Source organism: Saimiri boliviensis, chromosome 13 (genome assembly GCF_048565385.1).
Source record: "Saimiri boliviensis isolate mSaiBol1 chromosome 13, mSaiBol1.pri, whole genome shotgun sequence".
Classification (NCBI taxonomy): Eukaryota; Metazoa; Chordata; class Mammalia; order Primates; family Cebidae; genus Saimiri; species Saimiri boliviensis.
This window is the reverse complement of record NC_133461.1, coordinates 102,644,072-102,670,094: the sequence shown is the minus strand read 5'-3', so window position 1 is coordinate 102,670,094 and position 26,023 is coordinate 102,644,072. Positions and strand designations below refer to the sequence as shown.

Here is a 26,023-nt window from a genome sequence, read left to right as displayed (position 1 = left end):
GGAGTGCTGGAGTGCAGTGGTGCGGTCATAGCTTACTGCAGGCTCAAATTCTTGGGCTCAAGCAATCCTCCTGCCTCAGCTTCTTAAGTAGTGAGGACCACAGGCATACACCACCATGCCTGCCTAATTGTTTAATTTATTTTTGTAGAGATGAGGTTATAGCTACATTGCCCAAGCTGGTCTTAAACTGCTGGCCTCAAGTGATCCTCCTGACTCAGCCTCCCAAAGTGCTGCGATTACAGGCATGAGCCAATGCACCAAGCCTAATGTCATGTGTTTTCGATGAGGCAAAATTAATTAAGTTTATATAGAAGAATTAATGTTCAAGAAAAATCAAGAAAATTGGAAAAGGGAGAGTGAAGATTACCTTCTAAATATTAAATATTGTTTTTAAGCTATGTAATTACAGCTGGGAGTGGTGGCTCACACCTGTAATCCCAGCACTTTGGGAGACTGAGGAGGGAGGATCAGTTGAGCCAGGAGTTCAAGACCAGCCTGGTATATGCTGACACCCTGTCTCTAAAAAAGTTTTTTAAAAAATTAATGTGGCATGATGGCATGCACCTATAGACTTGGCTACTTGGAAGGCTGAGATATGAGGATTGCTCGAGCTAGGGAGGTTGAGGCTGCAGTGAGCCATGATTACGCCACTGCACTCCAACCTGGGTGACAGAGTGAGACCCTGTCTCAAAAACAAATAAATAAAATAATATTTTTAAAAGCTATGTCATTAAAACAAAAAAAAGAAATTATAAGGAGGCAGACTGTAGGTCAGTGTAAACAAAACCCTGCTAAGATTCCTTTGCACCCCTTCCATTTTCTATAAAAGGAGAACAGTAACATAATGCTCTAATAATGACAGAGGTGCAGTGAGGAGCAGATGGGGTAAGCCCAGAAGTGGTCCTCGATTTTAGGTCCTCATTAAAATGACCTGGAGAGTTTTAAAATCCTGATGCTCTGGCTGCACCCCCAATTAATTCAGTCATAACCTCTGGAGTTGAGACTCAGGCACTGATCATTTTTGAAGCTCCCAGGTGATTCCATTGTATAGCCATTGTGTAGTTCCACTGAGAACCATTGATCTAAAATAATTATTAGTTGCTGTCTGGGTGGTTGTGGAAAAATTAGGTTTGACTTGAGGCAGATCTGGCACTATTTTTTTTTTTTTTTTTTGAGACGGAGTTTTGCTCTTGTTACCCAGACTGGAATGCAATGGCACAGTCTCGGCTCACCGCAACCTCCGCCTCCTGGGTGCAGGCAATTCTCCTGCCTCAGCCTCCTGAGTAGCTGGGATTACAGGCACATGCCACCATGCCCAGCTAATTTTCTGTATTTTTAGTAGAGACGGGGTTTCACCATGTTGACCAGGATGGTCTCGATCTCTTGACCTCGTGATTCACCCGCCTTGGCCTCCCAAAGTGCTGGGATTACAGGCGTGAGCCACTGCACCCGGCTCTGGCACCCTTTTTAAAGGGCTCATTCACCTAATAATTAGAGGTAAAGGTCGCAGTGAAGCAACTCTGGAGTGAAACACAGACCACATAGCCAGTCAGTAACATGAAGGACAGTGAAGATGGCTAAGCAACATTTGTCTACTTGTAGGCATGTGCTAAGCAGTTCAGGGTTGGCTAGCCGCAGGCCTTTCCCCAAGAAGACCCTGAAGGCGAAGATGAGTGACACCCACTGATGCCCGGAGTGAATGTTTCTGAACTTTATGGATGTCCAGAAAAAATCACTCAGAATACCCCTGTATCATCTGTGGGCTGACTTTATTATGATTTTATTAGCCATCATTTTATCATGGGCCTGTAATTGACTAAATAAATGTATATACCCATTAAATAATAACTGCATGAAAGTGATTCTTTTTTACTAAGTTTTTTAAAAAATTAAAATCGACACATGATAACGGTACGTATTTGTGGGGTACGATGTGATGTTTTGATACATGTACACATTGTGTCATAATCAAATTAGGGTAATTAGCAAATCCACGTCAAACATTTCTCATTTCTTTGTGATGAGAACATTTTAAGTTCTTTCTTCTACCTATGTTGAAATACACAATACATTCAAAACATAACAGGTGCCGGTGAGGTTGTGGATAAAAGCGAATGCTTATACACTGTGGGTGGGAGTGTAAATTAGTTCAACCATTTTGGAAAGCAGTGTGGTAATTCCTCAAAGAGCTAAAAACAGAATTACCATTTGAACCAGCAACCTCATTACTGGGTATAGATAGGAACATAAATCATTCTGCCATAAAGACGGATGCACGCTTCTGTTCATTGCAGTGCTCTTCTCAAGAGCAAAGACATGGAATCAGCCTAAATGCCCATCAATGGTAGACTGGATAAGGAAAATGTGGTACATATACACCAGGGAATACCATAAAACCATAAAAAGGAACGAGATAATGTCTTTGGCAAGAACATGGATGGAGCTGGAGGCTATTATTCTAAGTGAAGTAACATGGGAACAGAAAACAAAATTCCGTATGCTCTCACTTTAAGTGGGGGCTGAATGATGAGAACACAAGGACACATGCAGGGGAACAATAGATACTTGGTTCTAGATAAGGGTGGAGAGTGGGAGGAGGAAGGGAATCAGAAGAAATATCTATTGGGTACCAGGCTTAGTAGCTGGGTGAGGAAATAATCTATACAACACACCCTCGTAACACAAGTTTACCTCTATAACAAACCTGCACGTGCACTCCTGAGCCTAAAATAAAAGTTAAATAAAAAGAAATACACAATACATTATTGTTAGCTATAGCCAACTCTACTGTGCAATACAACACCAGAACGTATCCCTCCTTTCTGACTTTAGCTGTGTGCCACTTGACCAATATCTCACCACCACCCTCCCTCTCCGCTCTCTTTGGAGAGTGATTCTCTTATTTTTTATTTTTATTTTTGAGAGACAGGATCTCTTTGCTGCCCAGGCTGGAGTGCAGTGGTGTGATCATAGCTCACTGCAGCTTTGACCTCCTGGGCTCAAGCAATCCTCCATCTCAGCTTCCTGAGTAGCTGAGATTGCAGGCATGCACCACCATGCTTGAGTAGTTTTTAATTTTTTTGTAGAAACAGGGTCTCACTATGTTGCCCTGGCTGGTCTTGAATTCCTGGGCTCAAGCGATTCTCCCACACAGCCTCCCAAAGTGCTGGGATTACAGGCGTGATCCACCATGCCCATCCGAGAGTGATTCTTTTTTTTTGAGACGGAGTTTTGCTCTTGTTACCCAGGCTGGAGTGCAATGGCGCGATCTCGGCTCACGCGATCTCAGCTCACTGCAACCTCGGCTCACCGCAACCTCCGCCTCCTGGGTTCAGGCAATTCTCCTGCCTCAGTCTCCTGAGTAGCTGGGACTACAGGCATGCACCACCATGCCCAGCCAATTTTTTGTATTTTTAGTAGAGACAGGGTTTCACCCTGTTGACCAGGATGGTCTCGATCTCTTGACCTTGTGATCCACCCGCCTCGGCCTCCCAAAGTGCTGGGATTACAGGCGTGAGCCACCGCGCCCGGCCCCGAGAGTGATTCTTAATCACAGGCCACAGGATATCGCTCTTGCCCATTCCTAGTTTGTTCCAGCTGTATCAAACTGGTGGCTGAGCTGTTCTGCTGGTGGTGCTGAGCCAGACAAACGTTGGTTGGGGATCTGTAATAAGGACACTGCAAAGCAAAGCAGCCCCAAAGACATCTGGGCAGCCAGAGATAGTGCATCAAGCAGAAAGAGATAAACAGATACATGCAAGGGTCTTTACTCACCTCCTCCCTACCCCTCCCCATGGCCCCAACTCTCCAAGAAAAGAAATCAAGTTAAAGCCCCAGACCCAGCTTTGTAAGTCCTGATGGGCGACAGAGGATCATAGCGCAGCACCTGCCAAGAAGATGATGCATTCTGTATGAATCAGCCCAGTGACTCAGCATCTGATAAAGCTTGTTTAGAGTTTAGGGCAAGGGAAGAGGTGGTCCTGCTCTGCTTTGTGTGCTTAGGCCCCCCTGGCATTGACTGGCCCAGGACTCCCCACTGGCATTTGCTGGCCCAGGGCTGGGCCACGAGTTTCAAGAGAGATTAAGTCCAGAATGCGAAAGGCCTGGGAAAAAGTCTGCAAACCATGGCAAGGCAAGTGGCTACAAGCCTGCAGGTCACTGGGAAAAGCAGATTAAGTTGCCTTCAAATATCAGAAGGGGCACTATGGGAGAGATAGGCTGGGTTTTCCTCGTGTGGCTCCAGAGAGCAGAACTGGGCTCAGGATTGGCCCATACAGGATCCAGACTGTAAATCAACCAAATAGACCCCTAACTTTATCAACGGCTTTACCGGATCACATGGAAGGTAGTGAGCTCCCTGTTACTGGTGGCATTCAAACACGGGCAGGATGACCACCTGGTACAGACATTGGGGGTGGGGTAGGAATCAAGCAGTGTGCAAGGCCTGAACCAATCGACCTCTATGATCTACTTAGAATATTAAACATCTGGTGATGCATTTATGACACTTTCAAAATTTACACTTTTTTTTCTCGAAGTTGGATCTTCTGAACCTTGTTTGCTTAGTAGTGTGGATAATCAAGTCATTATTCCCAGGGCATCACAGTGATGGCTGTGAATCACACTCCTTTCTCCCAAATCGGTTCTTCCTCTCCGCCCTTCCCCTAATTCAGCTGACTGAGGCAGATCTCCCTGACCTCCAAAGTCTAATTGTTAAAAATATAACTAGATGTATGCCTCCTGTTCCGGATGCTGGGGGAGCTACAGAACACAAACGTTACAAGGAGCGAGCCTGTAAATAATTCTAACCTCAGGTATTGATAAGGAGGAGGCACTGTCCACAGAAACTGTAGCTATTACTGATAATTAGACCTTTTTTTTTTTAAAGGGAAAATAAAGTGAAGCCTCTTCTGGGGCATTTTTTTTCCTTCTGGTCTGATGACCTTCTTATCCTTGGCGTGGTACTGGGTGAGGTTGCAGGGAGTCATGGAGATGATCCATTCTCCATTCCTCATTGTCCAGACAGAAGAAACTCAGGCCCCAGGGCGAAGTGATTGGTCCAAGGTCACCCAGTGCCCTGGGGCACACCTGGGACTGTCATCAGATTTTCATGCACCTGGCCCAGGTTCTCCCACTGCTTCATGGGCTTAGAAGACTCTCCCAGGATGCCTCCTGGAAAGGGCTGGGGTCCTGTGGCCTTGGGACGTTGGGCAAGCAAGGGACTGGGTCTCCACGCTGTGCCTCCGTAGTCCTGATCCTGAACGGGAAAACGCAGCCCCTGACCTTGCAGCTCTCCTTTAAGCCCCTTTGTTTCACGTGGTTTTCACATGCCTACACCCGCCCCGCCCACCCATCGCCCCAGCTGTCAGCCCTGGACTTCTCTCCTGCGGCTCAAACATCCCTGGCTCCTAACTGGGCAGCTCAGGGTCATCCCCAAGAAGTAGCTGCACCTCCAGGGTTCCCGGATTTCCCCCTCCCTGCCAGGGGGTAGGGTGGCTGTGATGGGAGGCGCTCCCTGCCCTCAGCAGAAGGAACTCCAGCAACTGGAGAACAGAGAACCCCTCTGGACACAGATCTGATTCCCTAATTGGCAAGGCTCAGTGCAGGATAAAAATGCAGGGTCTCTGGTTCAAAAACTATGAAGAATTTCAAGACTGTCACAGTAGCCCATTAAACCAAACGTGGATCTGCAGGGGTCCCACACCCATGAAGCCCGCCCTGCTTGGCTGGGTTCCAAGAGGATGGGGACAGTAATTGCTTAAGCTCCGTGAATCTAGGGCTACGAGAGGCCTTCTGGCTCCCCGCATATCTGCTCTGATCACTCCTAAACAAAATTCTGTTTCCTCCAGGCTCGGCGGGTCAGTCCAGGGACCCCAGGGCAGAGTGATGCTTCCAGGAGTCGGTGTTTCAATAATTCCTGTGCTCTCTTCTCCAGCACCAGGACCCTCTCCAACCTATCCTCATTATGTCTGACTCTTTACTATTTAAATTGGCCAATGTGGCCAGGGAACTGTGAGGTCGTGATATTGCGTTTTGGACTAGGACAGAGGGCCGGGCTAACCGCGTGAGAGGGGCGCCCAGCGGGACACGTGAGTTCAGGCTCTTCCCTTCTTTGGGGGCGGGGGCCGTCTCCAGGTTGGGGGGCGCTGAACGGCCTCATCTCAGGGTCCCCCTGGAGCCCGCACAGCCATTCGCGGTGACGATGCGCCCCCCGGCGCCTCTAGCCGGGTGCTGCACCAGCCCCCACCACCCGGCTTCCAGAAAGCTCCCCATGCATTCCGCGGCATTCTTTGGGCGTGAGTCATACAGGTCTGCAGCCAGCCCCCAAAGGGGTGTGTGCGCGCGAGCCCAGCGATATAAATACGGCGCCTCCCGGTGCTCACTACGCGGCGTCGCCAGAAGGAGCGCTCGGGCGCCGGGTGCCGCTGACCGGTGAGATGTCCCCCGTCTTCCCTACTCTTGCGCAGACCACACCAGGACGGATGGGCGGGCAGGGGGTGGCAGCCAGGCAGGGAGAGATGACACAGCTCGCAGTCACAACGCTTTCGATGGTGCCCAGGAAGCAAGGGAGGGGAGGTGGCCGGAGCCCCGTCACCAGGCAGCTGAGCCAGGGGCCCAGCGCAGTCGCCGCCTGAGCGCAGGAGCTCCAACCACAATTCTGGGGCGCGGGGGAGGGGGCGGTAAATAGAGCAGATATAATGATCACCCTTTTGCAAATATGGGGAAACTGAGGCCTGGAGACCTGCCTCGTTGCGGGAGGCCCAGGCTAGCAGGTGACGGAGCTGGCCTGCACGGAGCTCCTTCCTGCAGCATGTCCCCTGCAAAGATGCAAGATGCGGATCTCTCAGTTGTGGCTGTCAGCTTGCGTGCATGAGTCATCCAGTTTTCTTCTAAATTCTCTAGCTCTCTGGACCCTGTGCCTGTAAGTATGAGGCTGTGGATTTAAGTATATGCTGCAACCACGGAAATCCTAAGTCACACAAGCTCCCCCAGGCCTCCCATCTCCTCCACCATTTCATTTTACAGATGATAATGAGGTTTAGGACTGGTGCCAACACTAAACAGCAGATAAGTACCAGAATCGGGATTAGAGCCAAAGCCTCTTGACCTTCCAGAATTTCTGGACCTAGATTAAAAAAAAAAAAAAAAAAAAAAAGAAGCTGATTCTTTTTTTTTTTTTTTTTAAGGGAGAGGTTAGGAATTTAAGGTAAGTACAGATAGTATAAAAAAAAGATGCCCATGAGAATGTAAGTTATAATGGTAGTGGGGCATTAGACACAACTGAAATGCCCAATCTTTGTGAGAATAGTAACATTAACTTGGGTCCATGAGAAAGTGGAGCATTACATAGCCACGAAAGTGTGCTTTTAAATAATATTTGAAGATAGTGAATGTGAAGGATCTGGTTGTATAAACTGCATAGAAGGCAGAAGGAAATAGACCACAGTGCTAACACTTGCCTCGGGGTGGTATGAATTACAGGCGACTATTTTTCTTATTTTCTTTTTGGTTTCGTTTTCTCCATTTGAAAAGGCAGATAGGAGCGGTGCGGGGCTTTGGGCTTGAAACCCTCACCAGCTGGGCCCTCTTCGCTTGTCTTCGTGTCCTCCCCACAGCTCGCTGTGCATGGTCATTGATTTTCTTTCTTTTTTTCCCCGAGACTCAGTCTCGCTCTGTCACCCAGGCTGGAGTGCAGTAGCATGATCTCTGCTCACTGAAACCTCCGCCAGCCATCTCGGTTCAAGTGGTTCTCGTGCCTCAGTCTCCCGAGTAGCTGGGACTACAGGCGCACACCGCCACCCCTGGCTAATTTTTGTATTTTTAGTAGAGACGGGGTTTCACCACCTTGCCCAGGCTGGTCTCAAACTCCTGACTTCAAGTAATCCATCTGCCTTGGCCTCCCAAAGTGCTAGGATTACAGGCGTGATGGCGTGTGGCCACGTCATTGATTTTCTTAAGCCTCCATACCTGCCCTGCTTGGAAACCTTTTGGGAAGCTGCTCAGTTCAAAGCTCCCAGGAGGGTGTGCTTGGAATAGAGTTGCTCTGAAAGTCAGCGTGGTCCCAACCCTACCTCCTCCTCCTTTTCCCCGACACAGCCCCTCTGTCCACAGGATCAGCCTTTTCTGGTAGAAGGAGCCAGGTCAGGTGGTTTCAGCCTTCTTAGGGGAATGAGGCTGCATGCTAGTGCATTGGCCTTGGCCTGGCTCCTCTGCCTAGGGCAGCTGGCAGCCAGGCTGCCAGGAGGCAGAGGAGATGGGGGGGAGGTGAGTCTGAGCAAAAGAAGGGAGGTCAGCCATGCAGCCATGGTTCTAGAACATTCCTCAGATCAGCAGCATCCATATCACCTGCAGACTGGCTGGAAAAGCAGATTCAGACTCAGAACTAACATTATAACCAGCCTGCAGTGATTCATAAGCACTTTAAAAAGTGGTCAATCATTTCACCAAAGCAGAGCCACACAGTCCGGGGGACCACAGGTAGCCTCTATGTGCCTGCCTTGGTTTCCCTGCCCCTCTCTAGACATGTTGATTAGACACTGCCAATGCCAAGCCTCAGCCCTCAGTCTAATTTTGAAGCAGTCAGGATTTACTATGATTACATAAGATCCTCGTGTTTACAGAATGCGTTCTCCTCTCTGAGGTCTGGATTAGATCCATTTTACAGACGAAGACACTGAGGCTCAGATATTCAAGTGACTTGGAAACAAAGAACACTGGGCTGGGGGTTGGGAGGACTGGGCTCTTATCCTGGGGTTACCACGAGCATGCTGTGGGCCCTGGGGAGCCCTGTGCCTTCTCTGGGCTTCAGCTTCCCCACTAAGGTAGAGGGGTTGGGTGAGAGAGCGACTCCCTTCCCAGCTCTGAGCTGGGTGGCTCACCAGGGACTCCAGGCTGTCTGGAGCAGACTGTGCCTGCTGCTGAGCCTGGAACTCCTTTCCTGAATCTTGCCTTTGGCAGCCCTGTTCTTCAGGGCCCAACACCCTGTCTTCTGGTCAGAACCTAGGTCTGAATGGGTTTTTCCAGAAGCTGTTGCTTTCAGGGGCGCCTTGCAGAGGGGTGTTTCTGGCTGCCTTTGTCTCTCTGGCATGACAAAGGCTCTGTTCCCGCTGGAGGCATTTCAGGGCTCAGTGGGTGGCTGGGGCAGAGCCCGTGAGACCATAGCCTTCCTGGTGAGCCTGGTCTCTGCCACCCACCCCGTCTCTGGGGAAGGCGCTGACCCGTATCTTCTCCCGCACTGGCCCCTGGCTCTGTGCGCCTGATTACTTCTCATGAGAGGCACTCCTTATTAATATCCCACCGAGTGTCCAGATGGGCCTGCTGGGCTGTGCTGGCTTTGCATGTGAACCATTTCAGGAAGGGGAACCCCACCTTCCTGTTGGTTCTGTTATGGGAAATGAGTGAGCTCAGATAAGCAGCTCCCAGGAGGGGGGATGATGGAGAGGGTGCAGGGGGAGGGGCTTCTGTTTTATGCAACAGCCTCAGCTTCTGGGAAAGGGTTCATTGTGTAAGACCAGGGTTGTGGCCTGTGCCCCCTGGCTCAGGGCAGCCCGCCCAGTGGTGGCAGGAACACTGGCAGGGCAGCCTGCTGTGGGCTTAGAGGGATGGGCTGTGTGGAGGGCCTGGCAGAGCAAAGGGACTCATCCTTCCAAAGGGACTTTCTCTGGGAAGCCTACTCCTCGGGCCACTGGGAACCCTCTCTACCCTTAGATGGGAATTGTCCTTCCTGGCTTCCACTACTTCTCACTACTTCTACCCCTGAATGCACAGGCAGCCCAGCCCAAGGCTCCCACTAGGGATGCAGACGGATTCGGTGTGAGGGCAGCTGCTGCTGCCTCCGGCTCTTGAAAATCAAGTTTGGGTGGCCGGGTGCGGTGGCTCATGCCTGTAATCCCAGCACTTTCAGAGTCCGAGGTGGGTGGATCACGAGGTCAGGAGATGGAGACCATCCTGGCCAACACAGTGAAACTGGGCTCTTCAAAAAAAAAAAAAAAAAAAAAGAGAGAGAGAGAGAGAGAGAGAGAAACAAAGAAAATCAAGTTCAGGTGGGGCTGATGGGGGTGTTTGCTGGGGGGAAGATGTGGAGGCACATCACAGAGGACGGGGCTGGTCTCTGGGATGCAGTCCCTCTGTGGAGGTGGCACGGGGAGGGACGGATGAGTGACCCAAGGGAGATATTTTCAGTGTGTGACATGATCGACGCCACTCTGGACAAGGAGGCCGGGATGCAGAAAGCCTGTGCGCCTGGCTGATTGCGGGGGAGGGTGTGGCTTGGACAGCAGCCCAGCTCCTCTGATGCCAGGGCTCTTGTTTCTTCCACTGGGTGCTGCCGTCCTGCGGTCCCTCCCTCCCTGCACTTCCTGCCTTCGCTTTCTTTTGAGGTGTCCATGGCAAGTCTGGTCCTTTCCCCCCCATTTCCTCAGGGATAAAAGTGCAGCAATGCTAGCTCAGGGGACAGCGAGGGCGGTGAAGCCCTGGGGAGCTGCTGCAGGCGGCAGGTGGGCGGGACACCAGCAGGCTGTCTAGCTGTTCCCATGACGGTCTCCTGTTCCCTGCAAACAGAGGCGTGCGAGGACTCAGAATTAGAGGCATGATGAAGACTCTGCTGCTGTTTGTGGGGCTGCTGCTGACCTGGGAGAGTGGGCAGGTCCTGGGGGACCAGTCAGTGTCCGAAAATGAGCTCCAGGGTGAGTAAACCAAGTCTGACGTTCCACATGGTGGTGAGGTCAGAGGGCAGGGCTGCCGACACCACTCAGGGCCTCTCTATCAGGCCCCGAGTGTTACAGACCATTTGATCTTGTGCCCTGGATCTGGGTGCCTGTGCCTGGACCCCCTCCGAGCCTCAGCTCCCAGGCCTCTGCAGGCATCAGGCTGTCGGCATTTGCAGGCCAATTCCCAAGCCCGTTCTGGCTGCTGCATTTCATTCAGCTGCTCCCTTCCCAGGCCCCTTGGCCCAGCTCCCAAGCCTCCTCCATGAAGCTTTGTCTGGACCATCGGAGCTCTTATCCCTATCCTGTTTGGAGTTTGTCCCTCCTGGTAGCTGACCGCTTCTGCAGGATCATTGTTAAAAACCCAGATCAGGCCAGGCGCGGTGGCTCAAGCTTGTAATCCCAGCACTTTGGGAGGCCAAGTTGGGAGAATCACGAGGTCAAAAGATCGAGACCATGCTGGCCAACATGGTGAAACCCTGTCTCTACTAGAACTACAAAAATTAGCTGGGCATGGTGGCAGACACCTGTAGTCTCAGCTACTCTGGAGGCTGAAGGAGAATTGCTTAAACCCAGGAGGCAGAGGTTGCAGTGAGCCGAGATCGCGCCACTGCACTCCAGCCTGGGTGACAGAGCGAGTCTCTTCTCAAAAACAAAACAAAACAAAAAACCCCAGGTCAGACCTGGGTGTGAGTCTGTTCCACTTCTTCTCAGTTGGGTGACTCTGAGCCACTATCTTGATCTCATGACACTTTCCCCAACCCCTGTTTTATTGAGATAATGAACAAATAAAAATTGTGTATATTTAAGGTATATGACGTGATGTCTTGAAATGTACATACACTGAAATGATGACCACTTTTATGGTGGGGTGGTAGGAACGCTTAAAATCTACTCTCAGCGAACTTCCAGGTACAGTGTGGTGTTATTAACTACAAGCACCATCTGCATGTTAGACCTCCAGAACCCACTCCTCCTGCCTGACTGACACCTGGAACCTCTATCGTACCACACTTCTGATGTCCCCCTCTGCAAAGTGGGCATGGTAGTGGGGCTGGAGCATTCTGTAAACTGCACATGAAGTGTTTGGCACAGTGATCGGCGTGGGATAAGCACCAGTGAAGCGGCGCTAAGGGGACACAGTGTTTTCGCTGCATCTGTCACCAGTGCTATGCCTTAGTCATTTCCTCATCTTATTTCTGTCACCTGGCACTGTGCATTGGAAGAAAGAAATACACATGTCTGGTTAAACTGAACCCTAGAAAGATTTGTGTCCAAAATAACAGTATTTTATATTTTGATGCTTCAAAGCTGACCACTTCTGGGTTTTTAAAAAATATTTTTCCTTGACAAGTTTCTTCTGCACCCGACTCATTCTCCAGGGGCACACGGCAGCGGCTGGGCACAGCTCTGCCGTTTCTCCCCTGGGTGTGCCGGCTCCCAAGGTCTGCATGTCTGAGCAGTGAGAGCAAGGAGCCTGTGATGGGAGCCTGTGCAGGGCAAGGATGGGACTGCGCTGCTGACTGTGGGCAGGGGTGGGGATCCCAGCCTTGACAGCCTCTTAACTGAGCAGGCCTCTGTGGCCATTCCTGCTCACCCCAGGGTTATATCCCTAGGCCATCCCTTCCTCTTGCCTCATGCTACCTCTTGTGCTTCTCCTGCAGAAATGTCTGACCAGGGAAGTAAGTATGTCAATAAGGAAATTCAAAATGCTGTCAACGGGGTAAAAGAGATCAAGACTCTCATAGAAAAAACGAACGAAGAGCGCAAGACACTGCTTAGCAACCTAGAGGAAGCCAAGAAGAAGAAAGAGGTCAGGAGGAGCCGAGACGGCTGTCCAGCCTTGACCATCCCACCGGAGGGAGGCGGGGAGGGAGGGGGTCACAGCGTGGTGCCTTGCTGGGTTGGGTTGCCATGGTGACCCGCAGTCCTCCCAGGCTGTGTCAGCTGATGCCGCAGTTAAGAAGCAGGGAAGGTTTATTCGCGTTTGAAAGCATCAGGGGGTGAGATCTTGGATCTGGATTTGTTATGAGCCTGGCCCAGGGCCTAATGCCCAGATTCATTTCAATAGATGTTTCTAAACCCTGACCACGTGCTAGCTCCAAGCAGGCTCTGGATGGGGTGGCAGCAGGGGCCCTGAGCGGGGTGGCGTCCAACCTTCACAAAGCTTATCTAGTAGGGGCGATACGGTTAGGGTTAAGCAGGCACACATTCTGCACCCTACATCTTCCTAGAGTTTTGGACTACTTCATAAAGAAACATCTTAAGGCCAGTAGGTCTAGCCTGTGCTTAGTGTTTCGACAAAGCTAAAACACTGTAATTCAATGAACAACTTGTTTAAGAAATCAAGTTCCCTAAGATTATCCCAAAACCCCACTCTCGTGGTTGCACTACTTCAGATGCTAAGATGTAGCTACCTGCCAGCTTCATGATCCATCATGCACGTTAAAAGCAATTCAAAGGCTCTGAGAAGTTCTGCAGTAAAGAAACCCATATAACTCCAGGAAACCCAGAGTTTTCCAAATTGTCCAGGGAATTCCTTTTTTTTTTTTTTTTTCCTGGCAGCTTTGAGCACAGCTCCATGGGAGCCACTTCAGGGAATGTTGGCCTGGATGCGGCTCTAACTTTTCTTCAAGCTTCATGGCCCTTCTTGGCATCAGTATCAGTTCTCACCATTCTATGAGAATCGTCACATAGCTCCTGGGGAAGGGCACATTCTGTTCTCACTTTTTTTGCAGTTATCATTGGAGTCTGACATTCAACAATTCTGGTTTTATAACGCACATCAAATTTGGAGCAAAGAGCCTGCTCCGTCTTAGTTGAGAAGCAGGTGAACCAGAAGGAAAGGGAGTAGGCACCATGGGTGGCACCTGTATACTGGCTCAGCGGGGGGTGGGTTGTCCATCCCCAGCAGGGGACAGGGAGTGATGGAGCAGGACACAGGCCTCAAATAACGCTGGGGTGTGGATAGTCTAATTTTTTTTTTGGAAGACTAACACTCATTCATAGAGACTTTAATATAGAAAAGAAGAGGAAACATTTCTCCATAATCCTTTTGCCCAAGGACGAATCACTGTTAACATTTGATCTATTCCTTCCTACTCTTTTCCTCTGCTTTTTGGACAGTGGCTATATTCAAAATTATGAATTTTTAACATAAATGGTACATATAATATTCAAAATGGATTATAAACATCCTTTATAATGATGTACCATCAATCCTTGGTATGAACCACACTTTGTTTAACCTGTCTCTCACTTTTAAACATCTGGGTTGATTCTGAATTATTTTTTTTTGCCATAAATTCATACTGTAACAAATATTTTTAGGCATCTTTTCCTTTGTCAGGGGTTTCCTTTGAGATAGAGTCTTTTTTGTTATTTATTTATTTATTTTTTCTGAGACAAGAGTCTTGCTCTGTCACCCAGGCTGGAGTGCTGTGGTTCGATCTCGGCTCACTGCAACCTTCTGCCTCCGGGTTCAAGTGATTGTCCTGCTTCAGCCTCCCAAGTAGTTGGGAATATAGACATGCACCACCACACCCAGCTAATTTTTGTACTTTTGGTAGAGACAGGGTTTCACCATGTTGGCCAGGCTGGTCTCGAGCTCCTGACCTCAAGTAATCTGCCTGCCTTAGCCTTCCAGTGTTGGGATTACAGGTGTGAGCCACTGCGCCCGGCCTGGGATAGATTTTTAGAGAATCACTGGGTCAAGTGGCATGGGCCCATTAGAGAGTTTTGATAGCTGGCGTGGCTTTGGTGTTGAAAGCTTGCCGATCCCTTTCCGTGCCAGGGGTCACGGTTGCAATAGAAAGGCAAGATTCAGGGATCCTGCAGCCTGCTTTGGAAGATGACATTTAAACACCAGAAGCAGAGAACAGAAAATTAGGCTTCAGTGAGAGGTTAGTCACTGAGTAGATGATCAGGTCAGAGAGAGGTGGTATCCACACGGGTTCCAGGAGTTGGGAAACTTCCAGGAGTTAGGGAACAGTTGGATCTTGAAGGGTGGGTGGATTCTTAAAGCCAGGTGGGAAGGGGATTCCAGGTGCGTGAATGAGGGGAAGCCTGAGCCACAGCAGGGGTGGGCACTTGCTTGCCGGGTGGCCAGCCTGAGAGAGGGCCTGCCCTGGGGCAGAGGGCCTGGCAGCCAGGCCCTTCGGTGTGGGAGCCTGTGGTCTCTGTGTGGCTCAGCCAGCCTTGTGTCTTCCTGTAGGATGCCCTAAATGAGACCAGGGAATCAGAAACAAAGCTGAAGGAGTTCCCAGGAGTGTGCAATGAGACCATGATGGCCCTCTGGGAAGAGTGTAAGCCCTGCCTGAAACAGACCTGCATGAAGTTCTACGCACGCGTCTGCAGAAGTGGCTCAGGCCTGGTTGGCCGCCAGGTGAAAAGGGGACACATGAGTGGCCAAAGTCCTGAGTAGAGAAGTCAGGGAACCTAGTGACATATGCTTCATTCCACATGCCAGACGCAGCTGACTAGTACTGGCTGGCTTCATGGGGCCCAGAGTGCCGTGCTCCATTAGTAATGTCTAGCATGAGTGCAGACAGTGGAGTCATCGAAAGGAAGTCAGTCAGGTATCTGCCTTCTCTTAGAAGCCTCTTATGCAGCAGCGCTTAGGGGGACAACATAACAAACCACTTACTTCATGGGATGGCAGAGCCCTGTGTCCACTTATGTGGAAGGATTTAAGAATTTTTTTTTGAGACAAGGTTTCACTCTGTCACTCAGGCTGGAGTGCAGTGGTGTGATCATGGTTCACTGCAGCTTCGACCTCCTGGGTTCAGGCGATCCTCCCACCTCAGCCTCCCAAGTATCTGGGACTATAGGCACGTGCCACCATGCCCAGCTAATTTTTGTATTTTTCTGTAACATGGGGTTTTGCCATGTTGTCGAAGCCGGTCTCAAACTCCTAAGCTCCAGTGATCCTCCTACCTTAGCCTCCTGAATTGTTGGAATTACAGGTGTGTACCAGTGTGCTCAGCCAATGTAAGAATTTGGTTTATTTTTGTTTTCGAGATGGAGTTTTGCTCTTGTTGCTCAGGCTGGGGTGCAATGGCGCGATCTTGGCTCACCGCAACCTTGTCTCCTGGGTTCAAGTGATTCTCCTGCCCCAGCCTCCTGAGTAGCTGGGAATATAGGTACACAGCACCACACCTGGCTAATTTTTGCATTTTTAGTAGAGATGGGGTTTTGCCGTGTTGGCCAGGCTGGTCTTGAACTTCTGACCTCAGGAGATCCGCCTGCCTCGGCCTCCCAAAGTGCTGGGATTACAGGCATGAGCCACCACGCCTGGCCAACGTAAGATTTTTTAGTACCTTAGTATACCTCCTGTGCTCCACTGTGGGGCTTTTTTGATTGGGACTCAGTGAGTTCTTCCGATGCTTGAAGTCCTACCAGCTGGCCCTTAGCTGAGCAGGGTTGAGTATCATTGGTGGCCAAAGATGACAGTGGATGAATCTGAAATGCTGGGCCTTGTGACTCTCATGGCCTCCCAGGTGTCTCGAAACGGTCCCCCATGGAGGGAGGTAGAAGGAAGGGCGTGGACCTGACAGTTGGGGTGCTGGGGGCCAGTGCCAGCTGGGCTGTTGGTCACGTGCTGTGTGACTGTTACCACGAAGGGCAGGGCCTGGCCTGGCTCACCGAGGGTTGGGAGGCCGGGAGGCTGTGGCCTTGGCGAGCTTCTCCTAACTGTGCCGGTGCTGGCTGTCGCAGCTCGAGGAGTTCCTGAACCAGAGTTCGCCCTTCTACTTCTGGATGAACGGTGACCGCATCGACTCGCTGCTGGAGAACGACCGGCAGCAGACACACATGCTGGACATCATGCAGGACCGCTTCAGCCGCGCCTCCAGCATCATGGACGAGCTCTTCCAGGACCGGTTCTTCGCCCGGGAGCCCCAGGACACCTACCACTACCTGCCCTTCAGCCTGCACCACCGGAGGCCTCACTTCTTCTTTCCCAAGTCCCGCATTGTCCGCAGCTTGATGCCCTTCTCTCCGTTCGAGCCCCTCAACTTCCACGCCATGTTCCAGCCCTTCCTTGAGATGATACACGAGGCTCAGCAGGCCATGGACGTCCCCTTCCACAGCCCAGCCTTCCAGCACCCGTTCCCGGAATCCATAGGAGGTGAGAAGGGGAGAAAGCTCACAGCCTTCTGAGTAACCCCTAAGATGCCGAGAACCAGGCTGAGGGCCCAGTGAGGGTCATCTCGATTTTTCCCCAGCAATATCACAAGGGTGGTGTTATCCTTATTTAAAGAGGAAAAAACAGAGCTGGGCATGGTGGCTTCATGCCCATGATGCCAGCACTTTGGGAGGCCAAGGCAGGAGGACCACTTGAGGCCAGGAGTTGGAGACCAACCAGGCCAACACAGTGAGACCCTGTCTCTACAACAATAAAAACTAAAAAATGAGCTGGGTGTGGTGGTGCACACCTGTGGTCCCAGCTACTGAGGAGGCTGAGACAGGAGAGTCACGTGAGCCTAGAAGCTGGAGGCTGCAGTAAGCTATGATCGCACCACTGCATTCCAGCCTGGGCAACAGAGTGAGACCCTATCTCTAAAATAAATAAATAAATGAATAAACATAACAGTAGGAATCAGTGGGGTCCATCTCTGCATGGCTGGATGCCTGACTCTTTTTCCCTCGTGTGTCCCCAGAAGGTGACGATGACCGGGCCGTGTGCAGGGAGATCCGCCACAACTCCACAGGCTGCCTGCGGATGAAGGACCAGTGTGACAAGTGCCGGGAGATCTTGTCTGTGGGTGAGTCTCGGTCCAGACCCAAAGCCCTCCCCTCCGATCACTTGTGTCCTGGGGTCACCGGTGCCTCACTGGTGCTACCTTTATGGGGTCAGACAGATGAGCATTCGGATTCCAGCTCTGTGGCCTTTGAGCTGTGGCCCAGGGCAGGGCCTGAGCCTCATGCAGCTTGGGTTCCTCATCTTAGAATGGGATGAAGATGCAAGGCTATCCCTGAAGTCAGTGTGACATCATTAGGGATATTTAAGTGGCCTCTACCTCGTCGGACCCATGATGGAAAAAGTCATCCCCCTGGGATTCCCAGTGATTCTGTTCCCAAGTGCCAAGCATAGTAGGCATCTTCATTTTCCGCTGCAGATTATGAAATTGCAGACAGTATGTATTTTGTTTAACAAAACTTACCAGCGGCCAAGCACTGTTCTAAACACTCGACATCTATTTCCTCAGTTTCTCAGAATGACCCTCTGAGGCAACCAAGCCATAGAAAGGTTAAGAACTTATCCAAGATGGATCGGATGCGGGCGAGCTGGGCTTCACTCCTAGGTGTTTGGGAAGTGTTCTTAACCAGGGTGCGGTGTTCTCTCCTGGGACCCCTCGCAGCCTCTGGCCATTGAGGTCACAGGTATCTGGGCAGTAGTCCCTTTCGTTGGCTGGTTGCTCCCCTAGGTAAAGGGAATATTTCCCTTCAACTGTCCCTGTCTGTTTCATCAGCTCTGGTTATGGGTTAACTTCTTTCTGCTTTGAGATAACAGCTGTGATTATATTTGGAGTAGTTCCTGGTACACACTGTGCATGCTCAGAAAGAGTTAACTGTTTCCCCTTGTAAACAGCTTATCGATCTGGTGGCTTTGCTCTTAGTTAATGCCTAGTTTTGAGTTTGCCATGGCAGGCTGCCAGGGTCTAGTTAAACAGTCCTAGCCTCACTCCTGTAATTTTAGAAGCCGCTGCAAAATAAACAGAAGTGCTTTAAAGGCTGAAGTCGCAGGGTGTAGATGAAGGCACAACCAAGCCTTGGGGCTTTTTCTATAAAAATATCAGAGTGGCATCAATTACATGGTACCTCGCCACAAGAAAGTTAGTCACATTAGGGCCTGAAGAAAAGACAGCTAGATGCCCCGGCCCAGACTGGACGTCTGGCACTCATTTTCTCTGTCGCCCAGGCTGGGGTGCAGTGGCGCCATCATGGCTCGATGCAGCCTCGACCTCCTGGACTCAGGCCTGGTGCCAATCTTAACAGTCATTGATTACAGCTGAGCTAAATAGTCTACACTGAGGAGGCCTGCCTACTGTTATTTAAGATGCTTGCAACCACATGAGCATGTACTGCCTGGGAGCTCTAAACCAGGATTTCTCAGTTTCAGCACTGTTAACTTTTTTTTTTTTTTTTTTTTGCTTTTTGAGACACGGTCTCTCTCTGTCACCCAGCCTGGAGTGCAGTGGCACCATCACGCTCACTGCAGCCTAGACCTCCCAGACTCAAGAGATCCTCCTGCCTCAGCCTCCTGAGTCACAGACCACAGGCATGCACCACCATGCCTGGCTAATTTTTTAATTGTTAGTAGAGAGGGAGTCTTGCTATGCTGCCCAGGCTGGTCTCCAGCTCCTGGGCTCAAGTGACCCTCCTACCTCGGCCTCCCAGATTGCTGGGATTACAGGTGTGAGCAGTGCTGACATTTTCGACCATGTGATCGCTTGTGGGGGGCTGCCCTGTGCATGGCAGGGTATTTAGCAGCATTCCTGGCCTCCACCCACTAGATGACAGTAGCTCCCTCCTCTTTGTTCTGACAACCAACTTCAGAACTGGCCAATCTCCCTGGGTGACAGCATCACCCCAGTTGAGAACCTCTATTCTAGACTAAGTCTCTACACCCAAGGATTTTTCTTTTCTTTTTTCTTTCTTTCTTTTTTTTTTTTTTTTTTTTAAGACAGGGTCTTGCTTTATTGCAGTCTGGAGTACAGTGGTGTGGTCTCAGGTCACTAAACCTCTGCTTCCCTGGTTCAAGCCATTCTCCTGGCTCAGCCTCCTGAGGAGGTGGAATTACAGATGTGCACCACTACGCCTGGCTAATTTTTATATTTTTAGTAGAGACGGGGTTTCACCATGTTAGCCAGGCTGGTCTCAAACTCCTGACCTCAAGTGATCCTCCTGCCTCAGCCTCCCATAGTGCGGGGATTACAGGTGCGAGCCAATACACTGAGCTGATTTTTCTTATTTTTAAATTACTTTTTGGTAAACTAGTGAAGATCTAGTGAAGATTATTTATTACGTGTATATTTTCAACCTGCATCTTGTCATTCTGTTTCTTTCCCCACCTAACATTTTATTTTACTATAAATGATTGCAGTCATCATCCTAAAGCAGGCGTCCCCAGACTTTTTACACAGGGGGCCAGTTCACTGTCCCTCAGACCGTTGGAGGGCTGCCACATACTGTGCTCCTCTCACTGACCACCAATGAAAGAGGTGCCCCTTCTTGAAGTGCGGCGGGGGGCCGGATAAATGGCCTCAGGGGGCCGCATGTGGCCCTCGGGCCGTAGTTTGGGGACGCCTATCCTAAAGCATATGGAAAATGTCCCTTCCCCTGACCACTTGTGTCTGATGTACCCACCTCTGGATATTTTTGAAATAATTTAAGGGGAGAAAAACCGTATTTTTAAGAGCTAGAGGGCAATTTCCAGCTCTTAATGAATCTAACAACCTGCAGTCCAGGGCCAAGACGAGTGAATTCTCTTTTCCCTGCTCTCCTGATGAACTCAGTGACCAGCCACGGGCAGGCAGGTGGGTGGGCAAAGACCCCTGGCTACCAGGTGCCAGCATGTCAGCTGCATGAACTCTTGGCACCAGAACTGCCACCTCTGCAGACATGCTCAAAAGACAAGCTTGGCCCGGGTACATTGGCTCATGCCTGTAATCCCAGCACTGAGAGGCTGAGGTGGGCAGATCACCTGAGGTCAGGAGTTCAAGACCAGCCTGGCCAACATGGCGAACTCCCATCTCTACTAAAAATACATAAAATTAGCCAGGTGTGGTGGCAGGTGCCTGTAATCCCAGCTACTCTGGAGACTGAGGCAGGAGAATTGCTTGAACCTGGGAGGCAGAGGTTGCAGTCAGTTGAAGTTGTGCCACTGCACTCCAGTCTGGGCAACAAGAGCAAAACTGTCTTAAAAAAAAAGACAAGCTTGGAGGATGATCCCGAACCACAGACCCAGGGTAGGAAGAGCCCAAGCTTAGGCGCTGAAGATCTTGGTTCAATCCTGGGCCCAGACATCTTTTCTTCTATGGCTTTAAGTAAACTATTTATTAAACCTTCTGTGGGCCTCAGTTTTATTATTGGTGAAATAGAGTGCTAATCCTTCAGTCAGAACAGATCCAATTCCTAGAGAAAAGGGATATCCAGAGAGCACCTTCTGCGGTGTCTGGGACGCAGGAGATGTCACATAAATGGCAGCTATGAGTGATATTCCCCCTCTCTGGAAATGACTTCTGGGAGAGACCAGGGCAGTGAGAGCCACTCCAGATCTGAGAACATGGAGAAGTGGAGATCAGTGCTTCCACAAGTGTGGTCAACACTGTCACCAGTTACCACTGTTTAGGTCAGTGGACATATTTTCCAGAGCAAGGCTTTTCAGGCTGAGCGTGATGGCTCACACCTGTAATCCCAGCACAAACAGATCGGTTGAGCCCAGGAGTTTGAGACCAGCCTGGGCAACATGGAGAAAACCCGTCTCTAAAAAAACACAAAAATCAGCTGGGTATGGTGGCACGTGCCTACAGTCCTAGCTACTCAGGGGGCTGGGGATGGAGGATAGCCCGAGCCTGGGAAGTTAAGCTCCAGTGAGCCAAGATCTGGCCACTGCACTCCAGCCTGGGCGACAGAGCAAAACTCTGTCTCAGACAAATAGAAACAATGACAAAACCCCCAAAGACTTTCTGGATGACGGAAGCAGCGTCTAGATTCCCATTCTGAAGCAAAACCTTTATCTGGTTGTGGACGATTCCAAACAGTTTGTGGCTGTTCCCTCAGGGGAGCAGTGCTTTTGCTCCCGGCTGCGTGTGCGACCTCCATTCATTCATGGCTCTATCCCTCTGTACCCTTCCCTTCACACTTCTGCCTTTCATTTCTTCCATCTCTGGGCAGACTGTTCTGCCGACAACCCCTCCCAGGCTCAGCTGCGGCGGGAGCTCAACGACTCCCTCCAGATGGCCGAGATGCTGACCAGGAAGTACAACGAGCTGCTGCAGTCCTACCAGTGGAAGATGCTCAACACCTCCTCCCTGCTGGAGCGGCTCAACGAGCAGTTTAACTGGGTGTCCCGCCTGGCAAACCTCACCCAAGGCGAAGACCAGTACTACCTGCGGGTCACCACGGTGAGTGGTGTCCCAGCCACACGCTGTGGCTGGGGAGCCCGAGCTGTGCCCAGGAGCAGGGGCACATGTACCTTTGACCGAGCATTTATCAGGTGGCAGGAAATAGAAAACTTTAGGTGCCCTTATGGCCTTGAAGCCTCATCACTGAGGGAAAATATAACCGAGGAGCAAAGTGAAAGAGGTCCGTGGTTTGCCCAAGGTGTGAGAACTGACCGCTGACTCGGATGGGCATTTGACCCAGAATGCCGGGCGGCTGTTGTTCCTCTCTTGGTGCACAAACCTATGAATAAACCCGAAGCCTCTGTTCTGTTCTCAAAGCTACCTGGCTGCTTCTGGTGTAGAATGGCTTATGAATTGGTACATCATTCTCTGCCAGTGATAAAAACGTTCTCTCTAGACCAGACACGGTGGCTTATGCCTATAATCTTAGCACTTTGGGAGGCAGAGGCAAGAGGATTGCTTGAGGGCAATTTAGAGCAGCCTGGACAACACAGCAAGACTCCCTCTCTACAAAAAAATACAAACATCAGCCAGGTGTGGTGGCACACACTTGTAGTCCCAGCTATTCAGGGGGCTGAAGTGGGAGGATTCCCTGAGCCCTTCCGAGGTCGAGGCTGCAGTGAGCTGTAATCAGGCCACTGCACTCTAGCCTGGGAAACAGAGGGAGACTCTGTCTCTAAAAAAATATAATACGGTAATAAAACAAAATATAAAAAATAAAATAAAACTTATTTCTAGTACTGGGAACCCTTCTTTTTCTTTTCCTTCTTCCCTCCAAGTCCCTTGGATTCCTTTTTTGCTCTAGTCTGACCAATGGCTCCCCAAAGTGAATGTTTGGAAACCACTTGTATCCTCTGGGGTGCTCCCTGGGCTGGTCATTTGCAGGTGGCATTTGCCTCAACACTTGAGTGTCTGTGAACCAGGACGCTTCTGTCCACTGAGCTGTACTGATGTCTAGATGCGTGAGAAGAGCTGGGGTCAGCTCTCTGGGTTTTCTTGGAGGAGCAGGAGGACTTCCCTATCCAAAGCCTGGCTTCTGCTGCAGAGTGCATGCACAGCGTGTCAGCTCTTCTCTTTTGTTTCATCTAGGTGGCTTCCCACACCTCTGACTCGGACGTTCCTTCTGGTGTCACCGAGGTGGTCGTGAAGCTCTTTGACTCTGACCCCATCACTGTGACGGTCCCTGTAGAAGTCTCCATGAAGAACCCTAAATTCATGGAGACTGTGGCAGAGAAAGCGCTGCAGGAATACCGCAAGAAGCAGCGGTAAGCAGGGGGCCTTTCCTGTGGGCCTGCAGGGCCCTGCGGGTCTCTGGTTGCCAAAAACAAAAAACAAAAACTGCAGGCTCCATAGCTTGGTAGGAATGACTCTGTCTGGAGCCAGAGCCCAAGACAAAGCCAGGAAATTACCAGGATTTTTATGTTTCCTTTGGAGGATGTTTTACTTTGGTGGGTAACTCTTTTCTTTCAGGGAGGAGTGAGAGTTGAATGTTGCTTTTACACCCATGGGGGCATCTGAGTCCAGCTCCCCCTGAGATGAGCTGCAGCCCCCCAGAGAGAGCTCTGCATGTCACCAAGTGACCAGGCCCCAGCCTCCTGGCCCCAACCACGCCCAGCCTCTCCCTGCTCTGGATCCTGCACTCTAACACTCGAATCCGCTGCTCATGGGAAGAACAGACTTGATCCCGCATGCAACTAATTCAATAAAACTGTCTTGTGAGCTGAGCGCTCGGAGGCTCCTCTTTTTATGTTGAGTTTTTGTTTCCTGGCATTCCTTCATTTTGCTATGGGGGAGGGAGGTGGAAAATAAACAGAAACAAAAAAGCAGTGGCTAAGATGGTATAGGGACTGTCATATGGTGGAGAATAAAAGGGATCTGATGAGCAGCTTGATCCACTTCAAAAACTGCTTGCTTTCAGGAAAAGAGGTGTTTCAACAAGCCAACTAAAATATATTCCAGAAAAATGAAGACTTTCTGTTCTATTATGGAACTGTCAATGCATTATGCTATTATGAAACTTGATGATGCCAAGGTGTGGCAATCTCCTAAAGGAATCCACTGAAAGTTAGCATGAGAAGTAACAGTAAGGTATACTTGGTATTTAACACACAATGGATGTTCTTATGAAAACATTTGGTGCCCAGGAGTCAAAATGAGGCAGTTTTATTTGTTAAGAGCCGTTGCTTTTGCATCAGTTCCGCGTTGTAAGCGCTCAGCGTCCCAGGGGCACCTTGACCGTGACATTGCCAGTCCCCTGCCAGTTTATATGATCTTTGTATCATTTTCCCTGGACCACAGGAGTTTCTCTGCTTTCAGTCTGAACCGTAGCTGGACTGCAGTACCCTAGGCTGCCAGCAGGTGGCCATGACTACACATGGTACCAATCTCAAACTTTTTTTTTTTTTTTTTTAGTAAGTTAGACTCACTTTATTTACCCATGGAGGAAATAAAAACCTCTGTACCCCATTATTTGAAACCTTTAGAAAACATAATAAATGCAACATTTGGAACTATAATATAGGAACAAGAGATAATCATACAATGCTTCCAAATGAAGTCTCACATTGGATTTGCTGATTTTTAAGATTCCCCTCTTCTGGATAGCTTTGATGGCCGAGACAGAAGTTCATTTGCTATGTTTCCACTGACTATTCTCTTTGATGGATATAGGATTTATGGGGTCTAAAGAGAACATATAATTCTAAAGTGTTCATGTTTGAGAGAGAACTCTGCAGTGATCAGGACTGAGCCAGTTTTAGCATAAACTTAGGACTACATTAATAATGAGGGTTGACTCCACACAGTTTCGAGCTAGAGAGTGACTCTATCCACAATCACTGACATGGTGGAAAGCCAAATGAAACTGCAACAGAAAAACTGTCTTAAGAGTCTAAAAGACGTCTGCTCTGCTGATATCCGTCCTGTCACCTGCAGTCATGGGCATAAACTCCTGAAGAGCACCACTGGGTCTTAGTCCGCGGCATAAAGATTATTCTCAACATAGATACTGTCTTCTGTTGGGACTTCCTTTTTAACTGCATTTTGCAAAGCTTTAATTTGAAGCCTGCTAAATGTCAAATCTTATTTCTGAAGAAATACTTTCTGGCAATGATGACACCCAAAAGAGCAAGAGGCATCAAGACAGGCATACAGACTCCAGCACAGATTCCCTTAGTGGGGGTGGCCATCTGCGGACTATGTGCTGGGGACAGCTGAGTTTGACTGTTATTCCAAAGGCCATCTGAAGACTCTGTCATGGTGTCATTCCCATCGGTTGTGCAGGAGTGCAGTGACGAGCCGGCACGTGGTGTCCTTGTTGCTTCCTGCAGCATTGCGGGGTGGGTTTCTGTTGGCTGAGGCGAAGAAGGTGGAGTAGCTGGTCCGTGGTTCTGCGTGGGTGATGGCGTTGGGGAGCAAAGGTGGAAACTGTCACTGTCGTTGGAACAGTGGTGCTTATTTGAACAGCTGTGAAGGCTGGAACAGTCTTGATGGTTGGAACAGTTGTGACAATTGGAGTAGCTGTGACCCTGGGTGGTACCATCTCCAATGCTACAGTGATTTTCATGTCACTGAACTACACCCTGTGCTCCACATGACAACAGTATAAGCCACTGTCAGACACAGATGTATTTTCTTTTCTTTTTTTGAGGGGTGGATGGAGTCTCACTCTGTTGCCAGGTTGGAGTGCAGTGGCGTGATCTCGGCTGACTGCAAGCTCTGCCTCTTGGGTTCCAGCCATTCTCCTGCCTCAGCCTCCTGAGTAGCTGGACTACAGGCACATGCCATCACGCCTGGCTAACTTTTCGTATTTTTAGGAGAGGCAGGGTTTCACCATGTTGGCCATGCTGGTCTTGATCTCTTGACCTCGTGATCCTCCCACCTCAGCCTCCCAAATTGCTCCCAAAGTCAAAGAGACATCCCTTTTGGAAAGATCCCCCACTAGCTTATAGCATGTGTCCTTCTGATAGGTGACATGGGTTCCATTGGTCCAGATAATGCTATTTGGGCATCTAAGTAAAGAACGTCTGCCTCTGTTCTAACACATGGATGTGACATCTCCCCTGTAGCTGCAGGGTAGCATGGTAGATGGACCTGCCACTCCACCAATCTTTAGAGAAACGAAGGCATCTGCGGGAAGTAGGATGAGGCTTAAGATGACCACTTGAGGTGGCATTATGGGGTCGGCCA

At 50.0% G+C, this 26,023-nt stretch overlaps 3 protein-coding genes across 3 annotated transcripts in view; 1 reads left to right on the top strand and 2 right to left on the bottom strand.

The window, feature by feature from the left end:
• Nucleotides 1–6,323: 6,323 nt before the first annotated feature.
• CLU (clusterin) lies at nucleotides 6,324–23,559 on the top strand. The gene is made up of 9 exons (XM_003937207.4): nucleotides 6,324–6,432; nucleotides 10,561–10,685; nucleotides 12,371–12,519; nucleotides 14,920–15,090; nucleotides 16,422–16,833; nucleotides 17,366–17,470; nucleotides 21,606–21,835; nucleotides 22,925–23,100; nucleotides 23,306–23,559. Exons 2-9 carry the CDS (start codon nucleotides 10,589–10,591, stop codon nucleotides 23,313–23,315), a joined length of 1,350 nt encoding a protein of 449 aa, XP_003937256.2. The 5' UTR covers nucleotides 6,324–6,432; nucleotides 10,561–10,588; the 3' UTR covers nucleotides 23,316–23,559.
• Nucleotides 7,193–26,023, bottom strand: part of EPHX2 (epoxide hydrolase 2) — a 102,794-nt gene continuing 83,963 nt past the window's right edge. Inside the window, exon 21 of the transcript XR_012513278.1 lies at nucleotides 7,193–9,973. The gene's annotated coding sequence lies outside the window, so the exon portion shown is untranslated. The remainder of the gene's footprint in view (nucleotides 9,974–26,023) is intronic.
• On the bottom strand, nucleotides 19,344–25,574 carry LOC101048367 (hepatitis A virus cellular receptor 1). The gene is given in 3 exon segments (XM_074384093.1): nucleotides 19,344–24,912; nucleotides 24,915–25,247; nucleotides 25,250–25,574. Coding segments are annotated over 3 exon segments (765 nt in total). The 3' UTR covers nucleotides 19,344–24,805.

What these genes read in the sequence shown, in the direction of transcription:
- CLU (XM_003937207.4), top strand. Translation starts at nt 10,589, where the DNA reads ATGATGAAGACTCTGCTGCTGTTTGTGGGGCTGCTGCTGACCTGGGAG. An exon ending in CAGGCCTGGTTGGCCGCCAG is followed by an intron (nt 15,091 to 16,421) that starts GTGAAAAGGGGA and finishes TGGCTGTCGCAG; the next exon opens with CTCGAGGAGTTCCTGAACCA. An exon ending in GTTCCCGGAATCCATAGGAG is followed by an intron (nt 16,834 to 17,365) that starts GTGAGAAGGGGA and finishes GTGTGTCCCCAG; the next exon opens with AAGGTGACGATGACCGGGCC.